General features: G+C 41.8%; 1 protein-coding gene across 2 annotated transcripts in view; it reads left to right on the top strand.

Moving 5' to 3' along the window:
- The first annotated feature begins 7,786 nt into the window (after positions 1 to 7,786).
- Positions 7,787 to 18,177, top strand: part of DOCK3 (dedicator of cytokinesis 3) — a 150,582-nt gene continuing 140,191 nt past the window's right edge. Inside the window, exon 1 of one of the 2 annotated variants that reach the window (XM_069966559.1) lies at positions 7,787 to 8,069. In XM_069966559.1, the coding sequence (XP_069822660.1) occupies positions 8,033 to 8,069 (37 nt within the window). In that variant the 5' untranslated portion in view covers positions 7,787 to 8,032. The remainder of the gene's footprint in view (positions 8,070 to 18,177) is intronic. The other variant, XM_069966557.1, reaches the window with a different exon arrangement.

Below are 18,177 nucleotides of genomic sequence, written 5' to 3'. Positions count from 1 at the left end.
TGTTGGGTAGATAGATATTAGCTAGGGTGTGAAGCCTACCCGCTAACTTCCCCTGAACGAAGAGAAATCTGCCTGAGTCGTCTTTCAACGCCTTAATAAATTCCCATGGGACTGCTCTAGATATGAAGATACTGACTCCCCTTGATTTAGAGCCTGCGTAACAGCTATGGTAGATGTCTGGGTACCTTGGAGATCTGAAGGAAGGGACGGCATCCGCGCGGAAGTGGGTCTCTTGAATGAAGGCAATTTGAGTGCGTTTACTCCACAACAGCCGGAATAGCGCTGAGCGCTTCTCCGGGGTGTTCAGACCGTTAACATTCAAAGTGGCAAAGGATAGGAGGTCCGGAGCGGGCATCCTGAAACGAAAAAGGAAGAGATAAAAGGGAAAACCAAACAAACAACAAAACAAAGCAAAAAAAAAAAAAAAAGGAAAGGGGGGGGGGAGGGGAAAAGGAGGGGAGGGGGGAGGATAGAAAGGAGGGAAAGAGAAAAAGGGTTACAGGAAAGAAAAGATTAGTGTTGGAACACTAATTGCCAAACCCGGCTAATCCGAGGATGGTATAGAAGAGCAATGCAAAGACCTCTATGGGGTCGGAAAAATTCGTACCCGCTGAGGTCAACTACGGTGGAGTCGTGGTGGACTGGAACAGGAACTAATAACGGCAAACATGCACTCCAAAGCACCAAACCAGAGAGAAAAGACAAATAATGAGAAGGATAACTGTAGGCTACCCATGGCTCTCCCACCCATTGAGCCCCAGTAAACAGAAATAGCAGGAGGGGGAAGCATAGACATGTACATGTAGGCTGAGCCTAAAAGAGAGAGGTAGTACCGCTATCCCTCAACATACAGACAGAGCATCCCCTAGCACAAAATAAACACCAAGAAACATGAACAGAGTTCACAGAGCCCGTTCAGCCATCTCCCGCAGGGGAGACCGGAGCTCCGCCAGATCGAGTTCCCCCAGCACGACGGCTCTTCCTTTGCGGCAGCGGGCCAGACACGGACTGTGGTAGCGGAAAGGCCAGCCAATCAGGGAGGGAGAGGGATGGCAGCTCCAGGAACGCTGCTAAGTCTTCCGCTTGATCCGGGGAGTGCAGTGTAAAGACAGCATTGTCCCAGCGTATTATCACATGGAACGGGTGGCCCCAACGGTAAGAGGCTCCCGACTCCTGTATTTTCAGCAATAGAGGCTTGAGCAAACGTCTCATAGCTAAGGTGCGCCTGGAAACGTCTGGGAGAAGTTGGATTGAGGAGTCTTGAAAGGGAACCGGGCCCTTTTGCCATGCCTTCTGCAAGATAGCTTCTCGGTCCTTGTAAAAATGGATTCTGCAGAGGACAACTCTTGGATCCAAGCGACCCGGGACCCTAGGGCCAGAGATCCTGTGCACTCTGTCCATGCTAATCTCAGTGTCCAATGGTCTACCCAGGACCGTGTTGAATATTGTTGTGACTGCAAGTTGCAGGTCCTTAGCCTGGACCGAATCAGGGACCCCCCTCAGTTTGACGTTGTTTCTGCGTCCCCTATTCTCTTGATCATCCACTTGGAGCAGCAAAGTGCGATTAAGAGACCGTTGCATGATTAGGGTATCCTCTATCCTGGTGACGCGCTCGTCAAGGGCACTAGCGGCCGATTCTTGGGAGGACAGACGTTGTGATATGGACCCAGTGTCCGCTTTCAGCTCTTTAAGAACCTTCTCATGTCGAGATTCCACTTGTTGGATTAGAGTAGAAAGGTCCTTTTTGGTGGGCAAATCACTTAAGAGAGAATAGAGGTCCCTGAGTCTCATTCTTTTTTTGCCCGACGGGCTGTCAGAGTCCCCTGATAGAGAACAAGCATCACTGGAGGAGTCCCCTTGCATTTGAGTGTGAAATATCCCTGGAGTACTGGAAAAGTCCTTTGAATTATCTGGAACCAGGTTAATTGCAGACTCAGCCACAGGTGTACAAGCTTGGTTGTGTGAGTCAGGCAGCAGGGCTGTGTCTCTCCCTGGTGTGGTGTTAGGGGGCTGCACCTGGGAATGGAGCTGAGCCTCTTGCAGCATGTCTCCTCTGAGCCCCTTATAGTGGAGGGCTTCCTCATGGGGGGATCTCTGTTGACAGGGCCCCAGTTCGTGCATGGGGGCTAAATGGGGTACAGTGGACCCTCCAGGGCGTGTGGCCGTTTTTCCCTGCTGGGCCGGATTGTGTGAGCTGGGGGACGGCTCTGTGGGAGTCTGGCCTGAGGTGGATTGGGGGTCATGCGGACCCTCAGGGCTCCCCGAGGTGCTGCTGCCACTGCCCCTGGGCCTTATGGTGCCGTCTGTCCCTCCTGGGGGTGATTGCTTGGCAGGGGACTCACCCGACCGCTTCTCCGCTGCAGGACTAGCGGGCCCCGCCAGTCCTCTCAGCGCCGTCTTCTGTGAAGCGCGCGGCGCCGCCATCTTGGAAGCGCGCGCTGAGGCTGCAGCTTCCCCGGCGACTGTCAGATAGCGTTACGGAGGGGCGGCCAGATCTTCTCAGCATGTCGTGGGGGGACTCCGGGGCTCTCTGGGGGGTGATGGGCAGGTGATATCGGTGCCTTGGGTGCTGTGGGTGCCGGAGCTCTCACGCCGCACGTCCTTCCTGCTCCATGTCCAGGCCACTCCCCCGTTTGTCCTTATTTTTATCTAATAGGATTTTGACATACAGCCCCACATTGTCTAATTGTGACTATGTTCGGTCCATTTTATAAAGTATCCACTGCCTGTTCAGGATTTGAACTTGTGGGGTCTGGCAGAAGTCCAATAGCATGGTGTGAATACTATTTGAAAATAGGCTTTATAAACTGCTCTCTGGAGAATATAATGCAGTTCTCCTTCCAGCCACAAGGGGGTGATACAATCCAACCTGTTACATTTTACATGTTTATTAGAATCAACATGGATATTACTAATACTAGCAGAGGTGGCAGTGGTCAAGTTCTTGCAGTTTTGTCCGTCACTGCCTCCAACATGTTGTCAGTTTCAGTTTTTCTTGCTCTAATAGAAAAGTAGCAAAACTGTGCTGTGATAAAACATGAAAATAAAATGCATGAAGATGTTAGGCCCCAATTCACATCACATTTGCTGTCTCACATCGGCTAAGTGTAATAAAAGAATGAGAATAAAGCTTATTGAAGGCAAGTGGGTAAGTGTGGTTGTTAAAGGGGTAGTTCACAAAAAAAATAAAAAACATTTCTTTCAAAACAACAGGTGCCAGAACGTGTCAGGGACTTGTAATTTACAAGTACTTATCAGGTGCTGTATGTTCTACATGAAGTGGTGTATTGTTTTCAGAATGACACAGTGCTCTTTGCTGCCGCCTCTGTCTGTGGCAGGAACTGTTCAGAGCAGTAGCAAAACCCCATAGAAAACCTTTCCTCCTCTCCAGACTAGAAAGAATACATCAACGCGGTGATCTATATGTTGGTATCGGTTTTTGACAAGTTGCCAATGTATAGCCTAATGTGAGACAAGATATGATGTGAAAGGGACCTAAGCCTGTGTTCACACTTGTGTGGCTTGGTGGCTGCTTTCTCCACCGGCGGCGCCTGCAGGGTTTGGGGGAGCCCTTGGGGTTTGGCCCTGGGGTCAGTGGGGTTGCAGGGCCATTCCGTGGCCCCCCTTCCCTTCTTGCGCACACTTTGCGGGGGTTGGCGTTTGCTGGCCTGCACAGTGTTGTTTGGTTAGGAACTCGTGTGTATCAGAGACATGAGGCAATATGGTTTGACCCAATTATATACTAACTTCTTATGTTGGTTTTTAATGTAGCTGATAGGCTTTCGTATCAACCATGGGTGCGATGTGCAGCCAATTTCTGTTTCTCCAGGCTTGTGCATTATATAGGGAAGCCATTAAGCTAAAGAAAACCTAGCTCAATCAGTGCTACACAGATTCCCTACAGAACTGGGAGGAGGAGAGGAATGTGGATGCCATCCTTAAATACTATGTACATGAAGGAAGGATTCTCTACAGTAAAGGCATTGTTATACACTGATTTGTTGCTGTCTGCACTTACAATGAGAATACCTATTAAGAGTCATTAAAAATACATTTCAGAACTGTGGACAGCGACAGGTCCTGAGAGAAATGGAAGAGAACAGAGATTTCATACAGGATGTGTAGTGTAGGGGTGATGTATAATTAGAACAAGTGTATCATTATATATAATAAAGGGGGCATACCTGGTGCCTAAGGATGCCCAAAGGCAATATAAATGGCACATGGTAGACAGGCCCTGATAGATTTTGCATAGACACCAAGGAACTGCATGTTATGCCTCTAGGGGAATATAATATGTGTAATACATGAGGGCATATATTATATACTGTAAAGGGAGCATATAATATGTATAGTACATGAGGGCGTATAATATATACTGTAAAGGGGGCATATAGTATGTATAGTACATGAGGGTCTATATTATATACTGCAAGGGGGGCATATAGTATGTATAATACATGAGGGCGTATATTATATACTGCAAAGAGGGCATATAGTATGTATAGTACATGAGGGTGTATATTATATACTGTAAGGGGGGCATATAGTATGTATAGTACATGAGGGTGTATATTATATACTGTAAGGGAGGCATATAGTATGTATAGTACATGAGGGTGTATATTATATACTGTAAGGGAGGCATATAGTATGTATAATACATGAGGGCGTATATTATATACTGTAAGGGAGGCATATAGTATGTATAATACATGAGGGCGTATATTATATACTGTAAGGGAGGCATATAGTATGTATAGTACATGAGGGCGTATAATATATACTGTAAAGGGGGCATATAGTATGTATAGTACATGAGGGTCTATATTATATACTGTAAGGGGGGCATATAGTATGTATAGTACATGAGGGTGTATATTATATACTGTAAGGGAGGCATATAGTATGTATAGTACAAGAAGGTGTATATTATATACTGCAAAGGGGGCATATAGTATGTATAGTACATGAGGGTATATATTATATACTGTAAGGGAGGCATATAGTATGTATAGTACATGAGGGCGTATATTATATACTGTAAGGGAGGCATATAGTATGTATAGTACAAGAAGGTGTATATTATATACTGCAAAGGGGGCATATAGTATGTATAGTACATGAGAACATATGTTATATACTGTAAAGGGAGTATATAGTATGTATAGTACAAGAAGGTGTATATTATATACTGTAAAGGGGGCATATAGTATGTATAGTACATGAGGGCGTATATTATATACTGTAAGGGGGGCATATAGTATTTGTAGTACAAGAAGGTGTATATTATATACTGTAAAGGAGGCATATAGTATGTATAGTCAAAGAGGGTGTATAAGATTTTTAGGAACATGAGGTGTATATTATAAATAGTACATAGGAGTGTATATATCTATATATAGTGCGTTATATACAGTTCTATACAGTACAGAGGGATAATGGTATATATAGTGCGTTATATATAGCTCTATATAGTACAGGGGGATAATGGTATATATAGTGCGTTATATATAGTACAGGGGGATAATGGTATATACAGTGTGTTATATATAGTATAGGGGATAATGGTTTATATAGTGCGTTATATATAGTTCTATATAGTACAGGGGATAATGGTATATATAGTGTGTTATATATAGTAGAGGGGGATAATGGTATATATAGTGTGTTATATATAGTAGAGGGGGATAATGGTATATATAGTGTGTTATATATAGTAGAGGGGGATAATGGTATATATAGTGTGTTATATATAGTAGAGGGGGATAATGGTATATATAGTGTGTTATATATAGGAGAGGGGGATAATGGTATATATAGTGTGTTATATATAGTAGAGCGGGACAATGGTATATATAGTGTGTTATATACAGTAGAGGATGATAATGGTATATATAGTGCGTTATATATAGTAGAGGGGGATAATGGTATATATAGTGCGTTATATATAGTAGAGGGGGATAATGGTATATATAGTGCGTTATATATAGTAGAGGGGAATAATGGTGTATATATAGTGTGTTATATATAGTACAGGGGGATAATGGTGTATATATAGTGCGTTATATATAGTAGAGGGGGATAATGGTATATATAGTGCGTTATATATAGTAGAGGGGGATAATGGTATATATAGTGTGTTATATATAGTAGGGGGGGATAATGGTATATATAGTGTGTTATATATAGTAGAGGGGGATAATGGTATATATAGTGCGTTATATATAGTAGAGGGGGATAATGGTATATATAGTGCGTTATATATAGTAGAGGGGGATAATGGTATATATAGTATGTTATATATAGTAGGGGGGGATAATGGTATAGTGTGTTATATATAGTACAGGGGGATAATGGTATATATAGTGCGTTATATATAGTAGAGGGGGATAATGGTATATATAGTGTGTTATATATAGGAGAGGGGAATAATGGTATATATAGTGTGTTATATATAGTAGAGGGGGATAATGGTATATATAGTGCGTTATATATAGTAGGGGGGGATAATGGTATATATAGTGCGTTATATATAGTAGAGGGGGACAATGGTATATATAGTGCGTTATATATAGTAGGGGGGGATAATGGTATAGTGTGTTATATATAGTACAGGGGGATAATGGTATATATAGTGTGTTATATATAGTAGAGGGGGATAATGGTATATATAGTGTGTTATATATAGTAGAGGGGGATAATGGTATATATAGTGTGCTATATACAGTAGAGGATGATAGTGGTATATATAGTGCGTTATATATAGTAGGGGGGGATAATGGTATAGTGTGTTATATATAGTACAGGGGGATAATGGTATATATAGTGTGTTATATATAGTACAGGGGGATAATGGTATATATAGTGCGTTATATATAGTAGGGGGGGATAATGGTATATACAGTGTGTTATATATAGTAGAGGGGAATAATGGTATATATAGTGCGTTATATATAGTAGAGGGGGATAATGGTATATATAGTGCGTTATATATAGTAGAGGGGGATAATGGTATATATAGTGTGTTATATATAGTAGGGGGGGATAATGGTATAGTGTGTTATATATAGTACAGGGGGATAATGGTATATATAGTGCGTTATATATAGTAGAGGGGGATAATGGTATATATAGTGTGTTATATATAGTAGAGGGGGATAATGGTATATATAGTGCGTTATATATAGTAGGGGGGGATAATGGTATAGTGTGTTATATATAGTAGAGGGGGATAATGGTATATATAGTGTGTTATATATAGTAGAGGGGGATAATGGTATATATAGTGCGTTATATATAGTAGAGGGGGATAATGGTATATATAGTGTGTTATATATAGTAGAGGGGGATAATGGTATATATAGTGCGTTATATATAGTAGAGGGGGATAATGGTATATATAGTGTGTTATATATAGTACAGGGGGATAATGGTATATATAGTGTGTTATATATAGTAGAGGGGGATAATGGTATATATAGTGCGTTATATATAGTAGAGGGGGATAATGGTATATATAGTGTGTTATATATAGTAGAGGGGGATAATGGTATATATAGTGTGTTATATATAGTAGAGGGGGATAATGGTATATATAGTGCGTTATATATAGTAGGGGGGGATAATGGTATAGTGTGTTATATATAGTTGTGTACAGCCCGTGCTGTGTATATAGCACACGGGGGAGGGGCGCTGTGTATTCCGTAGCAGGTGCTGTATCCATCCATCTATCTCCACAGACACCTGTACCAGTCCGGGAGGCGGCGGGGGCTGCCGGGCCTCTCCTTCTCTGCCCTCCTCTCCCCCTCCTCTCCTGGCCGCCGCCGCCGTCCCCCCCGCTCCTCCCTCTCCTCCTCCCGCTGCTGTCGGTGCATCATCCCCCAGTAACAGCGTGTACACAGGGCGAAGGACATGCGGCTCTCCCGGGCCCCTCCGGCACTCTTGGGGCCCCCCGCTGGCCGCCAGTCCGGGTGACCCCGCACCCTTCATGCTCCGGCCGCTGTGATCTCACCCTCGGGCGGCCGGGACGATGTGGACCCCAACTGAAGAAGAGAAATATGGAGTGGGTGAGTGTTACCTCCCGGGGCTCCTCACCGGTACCGGGGACAGGCGGAGACATTGTACATAGTGTGTGATATATTGTGACACCTCAACCGGACTGGACGTGACGGGAATATACAACACGGGAGGAGGGGGGAGTGCAGGAATGTGCCCGCAACACACTACACTACCGTATATACTACACTGTATACACTACACTACCGTATATACTACACTGTATACACTACACTACCGTATATACTACACTGTATACACTACACTACCGTATATACTACACTATATACACTACACTACCGTATATACTACACTGTATACACTACACTACCGTATATACTACACTGTATACACTACACTACCGTATATACTACACTATATACACTACACTACCGTATATACTACACTGTATACACTACACTACCGTATATACTACACTATATACACTACACTACCGTATATACTACACTGTATACACTACACTACCGTATATACTACACTGTATACACTACACTATATACACTACACTACCGTATATACTACACTGTATACACTATATACACTACACTACACTATATACACTACACTACTGTATATACTACACTACACTGTATACACTACACTATATACACTACACTACCGTATATACTACACTGTATACACTACACTATATGCACTACACTACCGTATATACTACACTGTATACACTACACTACACTATATACACTACACTACCGTATATACTACACTATATACACTACACTGTATACACTACACTATATACACTACACTACACTATATACACTACACTACTGTATATACTACACTACACTGTATACACTACACTATATACACTACACTACACTATATACTACACTGTATACACTACACTACACTATATGCACTACACTAGAGTATATACTACACTGTATACACTACACTACACTATATACACTACACTACCATATATACTACACTATATACACTATATACACTACACTTCTGTATATACTACACTGTATACACTACACTATATACTCTACACTACCGTATATACTACACTGTATACACTACACTACCGTATACACTACACTACCATATACATAACATTTCCGTATACACAACACTACCATATACATAACACTGCTGTATACACTACCGTATACAAAATACTGCCGTATACACTACACTACCGTATACATAACACTGCTGTATTCACTACACTATATACACTACACTATACTATATACACTGCACTACCGTATACATAACACTGACGTATAAACTACACTATATACACTACACTACTGTATACAGTACACTACCATATACATAACACTGCCGTATACACTACACTATATACACTACACTACCTTATACATAACACTACCGTATACACTACACAACACTACACCATATGTACTACACTATACTACCATATATATAACACTGCCGTATACACTACACTACCGTATACATAACACTGCCGTATACATTACACTACAGTATACACTACACTATATACACTACACTGCCATATACACTATACTACCGTATACATAACACTGCCATATACACTACACTATATACACTACACTACTGTATACACTACACTACCGTATACATAACATTGCCGTATACACTACACTATATATACTACTGTATACATAACACTGACGTATACACTACACTATGTACACTACACTACTGTATACACTACACTACCGTATACATAACACTACAGTATACACTACACTACTGTATACACTACACTATATACACTGCACTACTGTATACATAACACTGCCGTATACACTACAGTATACACTGCACTACACTACCGTATACACTACACTACCCTACCGTATACATAACCCTGCCATATACACTACTTAACACTACACTGTATGCACTACAGTACCATATACATAACACTGCTGTATAATCTACACTACCATTTACACTGCACTATTGTCTATTCTACACTATCGTATATACTACACTGTTTACACTATACTACCGTATACGTAACACTATATACACTACACTACTGTACCGTAATACATAACACTGTGGTATACACTACACTATGGTATACACTACACTGCTGTATATACTACACTACCATATACATACCACTGCCGTATACACTACACCATATACAATACACTACCATGTATATAACACTGCAGTATACAGTACACTATTGTATACACTACGCTACTGTATACACTACACCGTATACACTAAATAACTGTATACATAACACTGCAGTATACACTACTCTAAATTAAACACTAAACAACCGTATACACTACAATACCATATACATAACACTGCCGTATACACTACACAACACTACACCGTATGCACTACACTACCATGTACATAACACTGCCGTATACACTACACTACTCTACCGTATACACTACACTATACATAACACTACTGTATACACTACACTACCATATACACTACACTACAGTATACATAACACTGCCTTATACATTACACTACTGTATAAAGTACACCGTATACACTACACTACGGTATACATAACACTGCTGTATATATTACACTACACTACCATATACATAACACTGCCGTATACACTACACTACCCTATACAGTACACTATCATATACACTACACCATATACACTATACTACTGTATACATAACACTGCCGTATACACTACACTAACAGAAACACTACACCATATATACTACACTACCGTATACATAACAATGCCGTATACACTACACTATTGTATACACTACAGTGTTTACACTACACTATCGTATACACTACAGCATATACACTACACTATCGTATACAATACACCATATACACTACACTACCATATATATAACACTGCAGTATACACTACAGTACTGTATACACTACATTGTATACACTAAACTACCGTATACATAACTCTGCCATATACACTACACTACTGTATACATACCACTGCTGTGTACACTACAGTATACACTTCACAACACAACACAGTATACACAACACTTCACTGTATACACTACACTGTATACACTACACTATTGTGTACACTACACAGTATACACTACACTACCGTATACATAACACTGCCGTATACACTACAGTATCGTATACTACTCTACTGTATACATAACACTGCCATATACACTACACTATCATATACACTACACTGTATACACAACACTACCGTATACATAACACTGCCATATACACTACACTATTGTATACACTACACTATATACACAACACTACTGTATACATAACACTGCTGTATACGCTACACTACAGTATACACTACACTGTATACACAAAACTACCGTAACACTGCCATATACACTACACTGTATACTCAACACTACTGTATACCTAACACTGCCATATACACTATCATATATACTACACTGTATACACAACACTACTGTATACATAACACTTCCATATACACTACACTACTGTATACACTACACTGTATCCACTACACTACTGTATACATAACACTACACTACCGTATCTATAACACTGCCATATACACTACACTATTATATACACTACACCGTATACACTACACTACCGTATACATAAAACCATATACACTACACATCACCACACAGTATACACAACACTACACTGTATACACTATACTACCGTATACACTAGAAAGCATAACAGCCTATATACTACACTACTGTATATAGTACACTACACAGTATACACTACACCATATACACAGTACTGTGTACATAATATTACACCACACTAAATACACAGCACTACACTGAACCTTATACTTTACAATATAATGTATACATAATACTACACCCTATGTATAGCACACTGCATTACACCTTGTGCACAACACAATACACCATATAGAGTACACTACATCATATACAGAGCACCATATGCACAACACTACACTACAACACATATACAACACTGTACACTATATACCCTGCACTACACATTATACACAACACTACACTGTATATACCCCACTGCACTACACAGTAAAACCATACTATACTGTCATACTACGCTATACATACTATACCATATAAATTACACGACACTACTTTGTATATACAAGCCTACACTACACTAGATACACAAAACTATGCCATTTAGACTCGACACTGTACTCTACACTGTACTGCATATAGTACACACACAAAAAAAAAAAACTCTACAAACTCTTTACAACACTACTCCATACACTACACCATAAACAATGGATATACACAGGATATTCAACACTACTCCATACACTACACCATAAACAATGGATATACACAGGATATTCAACACTACTCCATACACTACACCATAAACAATGGATATACACAGGATATACAACACTACTCCATACACTACACCATAAACAATGGATATACACAGGATATTCAACACTACTCCATACTCTACACCATAAACAATGGATATACACAGGGTATACAACACTACTCCATACACTACACCATAAACAATGGATATACACAGGATATTCAACACTACTCCATACACTACACCATAAACAATGGATATACTCAGGATATTCAACACTACTCCATACTCTACACCATAAACAATGGATATACACAGGGTATACAACACTACTCCATACACTACACCATAACCCAAGCCCTGTCCTGTAAATATTACACTAAACACAGCCCTCAACTTACTAGTTTTATTGCAACCCAACACAGTCCTACATATGCTACTAGTGCTGCACAACACAACCCAGTGCAACTCTGCATGTAATAAACTAACTCCAACACAACCCCGCACATACTACACTCATCCCAGCACAACCCCCTACATGTGCTACTTTTAAAGGGGTTGTCCGGACTATGTAATAAAATATATATGATATGGTATACTCACCTGCTTTATCCTTACTTCCAGTGCCAGCACCAGCATCCTCCCTGCCACCTTTCTTTACTTCCCTGCAGTAATGCCGTGCCCAATCACTAGCCTCAATGGCTTCATGCCGACTACTGCTAGGCCAGTGACTGTAGGGTGCCCTGTTATGTCATCAGTGTTGGACTCAAAAGCGTTTCATTCAGAGAAGTAAGAGATGCGGCTTTGGAAGTTGGATGCTGCCCTAGGGAGTCCTGGGAAACATGGATACAGCCACAGGCTTTATCCATGTTTTCCTAAGGCGGCATTCAACTTCTGCAGCCGCGAGGAATCAGAAGCTGAGTGTTCAGGCTAGGAAAATGTTGCCGAACCCAAACAGTTTGACTGGTCTGCTCAACACTAAACACAACCCATAAACTATGTTCTGTCCAACATAGACCTGGTAATATTACATTCATCCTCACATAACCCTTAATGTACTCCACTCACCTGACATAGTTATTTAGGAACTACATTAATCCCATCATGACCGTGCATGTTGTGTGCTTAGACCCACATAACCATGCAGATAATGCTCTCAGACCAACATAACCATGCACGTACTACTCGCAGACCAACATAACCATGCATGTACTACTCTCAGACCAACATAACCATGCACGTTTTACTCTCAGACCAACATAACCATGCATGTACTACTCTCAGACCAACATTACCATGCATGTACTACTCTCAGACCAACATAACCATGCACGTTTTACTCTCAGACCAACATAACCATGCACGTACTATGCTCAGACCAACATTACCATGCATGTACTACTCTCAGACTAACATAACCATGCACGTTTTACTCTCAGACCAACATAACCATGCACGTTCTACTCTCAGACCAACATAACCATGCTCGTACTACTGTCTCAGACCAATATAATCATGTACATACTACTCTCACACCAACATAACCATGCACGTACTACTGTCTCAGACCAATATAACCATGCACGTACTACGCTCAGACCAACAATAACCATGTACGTACTCCTCTCAGACCAACATAACCATGCACGTACTACTCTCAGACCAATATAACCATGCACGTACTACACGCAGACCAACATTACAATGCATGTTCTACTCTCAGACCAACATAACCATGCACGTTCTACTCTCAGACCAACATAACCATGCACGTACTACGCTCAGATGAATATAACCATGCACGTACTACTCTCAGACCAACATAACCATGCACGTACTACGCTCAGACAAACATAACCATGCACGTACTACTCTCAGACCAACATAACCATGCAGGTACTACTCTAAGACCAACATAACCATGCACATACTACTGTCTCAGACCAAAATAACCATGCACGTACTACGCTCAGACCAACATAACCATGCAGGTACTACGCTCAGACCAACATAACCATGCAGGTACTACTCTCAGACCAACATAACCATGCACGTACTACGCTCATACCGACATAACCATGCACGTACTACACGCAGACCAACATTACAATGCATGTTCTACTCTCAGACCAACATAACCATGCACGTTCTACTCTCAGACCAACATAACCATGCACGTACTACGCTCAGACCAATATAACCATGCATGTACTACTCTCAGACAAACATAACCATGCATGTACTACTCTCAGACCAATATAACCATGCATGTACTACTCTCAGACAAACATAACCATGCACGTTCTACTCTCAGACCAACATAACCATGCACGTACTACTCTCAGACCAACATAACCATGCACGTACTACTCTCAGACCAACATAACCATGCACGTACTACTCTCAGACCAACATAACCATGCACGTACTACGCTCAGACCAACATAACCATGCACGTACTACTCTCAGACCAACATAACCATGCATGTACTACTCTCAGACCAATATAACCATGCACGTACTACGCTCAGACCAACATAACCATGCACGTACTACTCTCAGACCAACATAACCATGCATGTACTACTCTCAGACCAACATAACCATGCACGTACTACGCTCAGACCAATATAACCATGCACGTACTACGCTCAGACCAATATAACCATGCACGTACTACTCTCAGACCAACATAACCATGCACGTACTACGCTCAGACCAACATAACCATGCACGTACTACTCTCAGACCAACATAACCATGCATGTACTACTCTCAGACCAACATAACCATGCACGTACTACTCTCAGACCAACATAACCATGCACGTACTACGCTCATACCGACATAACCATGCACGTACTACACGCAGACCAACATTACAATGCATGTTCTACTCTCAGACCAACATAACCATGCACGTTCTACTCTCAGACCAACATAACCATGCACGTACTACGCTCAGACCAATATAACCATGCATGTACTACTCTCAGACAAACATAACCATGCATGTACTACTCTCAGACCAATATAACCATGCATGTACTACTCTCAGACAAATATAACCATGCACGTACTACGCTCAGACCAATATAACCATGCACGTACTACTCTCAGACCAACATAACAATGCACGTACTACTCTCAGACCAACATAACCATGCATGTACTACTCTCAGACCAACATAACCATGCACGTACTACTCTCAGACCAACATAACCATGCATGTACTACTCTCAGACCAATATAACCATGCACGTACTACGCGCAGACCAACATAACCATGCACGTTCTACTCTCAGACCAACATAACCATGCACCTACTACTCTCAGACCAACATAACCATGCACGTACTACTCTCAGACCAACATAACCATGCACCTACTACTCTCAGACCAACATAACCATGCACGTACTACTCTCAGACCAACATAACCATGCACCTACTACTCTCAGACCAACATAACCATGCACGTACTACTCTCAGACCAACATAACCATGCACCTACTACTCTCAGACCAACATAACCATGCACGTACTACTCTCAGACCAATATAACCATGCACCTACTACTCTCAGACCAACATAACCATGCACGTACTATGCTCAGACCAACATAACCATGCACCTACTACTCTCAGACCAACATAACCATGCACATACTCCTCTCAGACCAATATAACCATGCACGTACTACTCTCAGACCAACATAACCATGCATGTACTACTCTCAGACCAACATAACCATGCACATACTACTCTCAGACCAACATAACCATGCACCTACTACTCTCAGACCAACATAACCATGCACATACAAAGAGTTTTCCTGCTGCATGGTCACCAGTGATCATGTTCTTGGGATGACTTGCTGCTCTGCACCTGCCTTATTGTCACAGGTGGAGGCGGCTGTACTGGGATAAGGGGGCGAGCTGCTTTATTTATATCTGCCTTGGCAGTGAGAAGAATTGTGTCAGAGCATCAGAAAACAAGAAGTCACAAAGCGTAACAGTGTGACTGAGCTGCAGTGGTTATCTGACTACAACTCCCAACAGCTATTAAAGGGGTGGTTCACCAATTTTTTTTCTTTCAAATCAACTGGCGCCCGAAAGTGTCAGAGATCTGTATTGTACTTCTATTAAAAAATCTCAAGTATTCCAATACTTATCAGCTGCTGTATGTCCTACAGGAAATGGTGTGTTCTTTCCAGTCTGGAGAGTAGGAGTGGTTTTCTATGGGGATTTGCTACTGCTCTGGTCAGTTCCTGTCTGGGTCAGAGGAGGCAGCATAGAGCACTGTGTCAGACTGGAGAGAATACATTCCTTTATGCAGGTCATACGGCAGCTGATAAGTGCTGGAAGACAGGAGATGTTTTTATAGAAGTAAATGACAAATCTCTGGCACTTTCTGGAACCAGTTAATTTGAAACAAAAATTTTTGGGTGAATAACCCCTTTAATAATTGCTGACATATAGTGCTTTTGTAAAGATATTTGAAATAACTTTAGGTGATTTTATTGTCATTGATTGTAGACAAGGATTACCAACTGCGTGTCCATGAGCGTCTCCATGATAAGCGATTGCAAAGGGGATGTGCATGCACTGGAGCTGGGACCCCCCAGAACCCATCACTGTTGTAGAAATCTAAAACAAAGGCCTCCAAGTAGTAAAAATACTTAAAAATAATAATAATTAAAAAAGAAGCGATTTCCTTCCATCAGAAAAATTCTAAGTGATGTGTCAGTTCTGTGAGTCTTTCTCAAGCTGTGTTGTCAGTAATGTCACCACTACCATCTAGTGATTGGATAGGATGCTCTCTCTGATCACTGCTGCTCTCTAATGATTGGATAGGCTGCACTCTCTGATCACTGCTGCTCTCTAGGGATTGGATAGGCTACACTCTCTGATCACTGCTGTTCTCTAGGGATTGGATAGGCTGCACTCTGATCACTGCTGTTCTCTAGGGATTGGATAGGCTGCACTCTCTGATCACTGCTGCTCTCTAGGGATTGGATAGGCTGCACTCTCTGATCACTGCTGCTCTCTAGGGATTGGATAGGCTGCACTCTGATCACTGCTGTTCTCTAGGGATTGGATAGGCTGCACTCTCTGATCACTGCTGCTCTCTAGGGATTGAATAGGCTGCACTCTCTGATCACTGCTGCTCTCTAGGGATTGGATAGGCTGCACTCTGATCACTGCTGTTCTCTAGTGAATGGATAGGCTGCACTCTCTGATCACTGCTGCTCTCTAGGGATTGGATAGGCTGCACTCTTGGATCACTGCTCCTCTCTAGGGATTGGATAGGCTGCACTCTGATCACTGCTGTTCTCTAGTGAATTGATAGGCTGCACTCTCTGATCACTGCTGCTCTCTAGGGATTGGATAGGCTGCACTCTGATCACTGCTGCTCTCTAGTGAATGGATAGGCTGCACTCTCTGATCACTGCTGCTCTCTAGTGAATGGATAGGCTGCACTCTGATCACTGCTACTCTCTAGTGAATGGATAGGCTGCACTCTCTGATCACTGCTGCTCTCTAGTGATTGGATAGGCTGCACTCTCTGATCACTGATGCTCTCTAGTGATTGGATAGGCTGCACTCTGATCACTGCTACTCTCTAGTGAATGGATAGGCTGCACTCTCTGATCACTGCTGCTCTCTAGTGATTGGATAGGCTGCACTCTCTGATCACTGCTGCTCTCTAGTGATTGGATAGGCTGCACTCTCTGATCACTGCTGCTCTCTAGTGATTAGATAGGCTGTATTCTGATCACTGCTGCTCTCTAGTGAATGGATAGGCTGCACTCTG

Source organism: Dendropsophus ebraccatus, chromosome 4 (assembly GCF_027789765.1).
Source record: "Dendropsophus ebraccatus isolate aDenEbr1 chromosome 4, aDenEbr1.pat, whole genome shotgun sequence".
Lineage (NCBI taxonomy): Eukaryota > Metazoa > Chordata > Amphibia > Anura > Hylidae > Dendropsophus > Dendropsophus ebraccatus.
The sequence above is the reverse complement of the archived record's forward strand: the minus strand, read 5'-3'. Positions and strand labels throughout refer to the sequence as shown.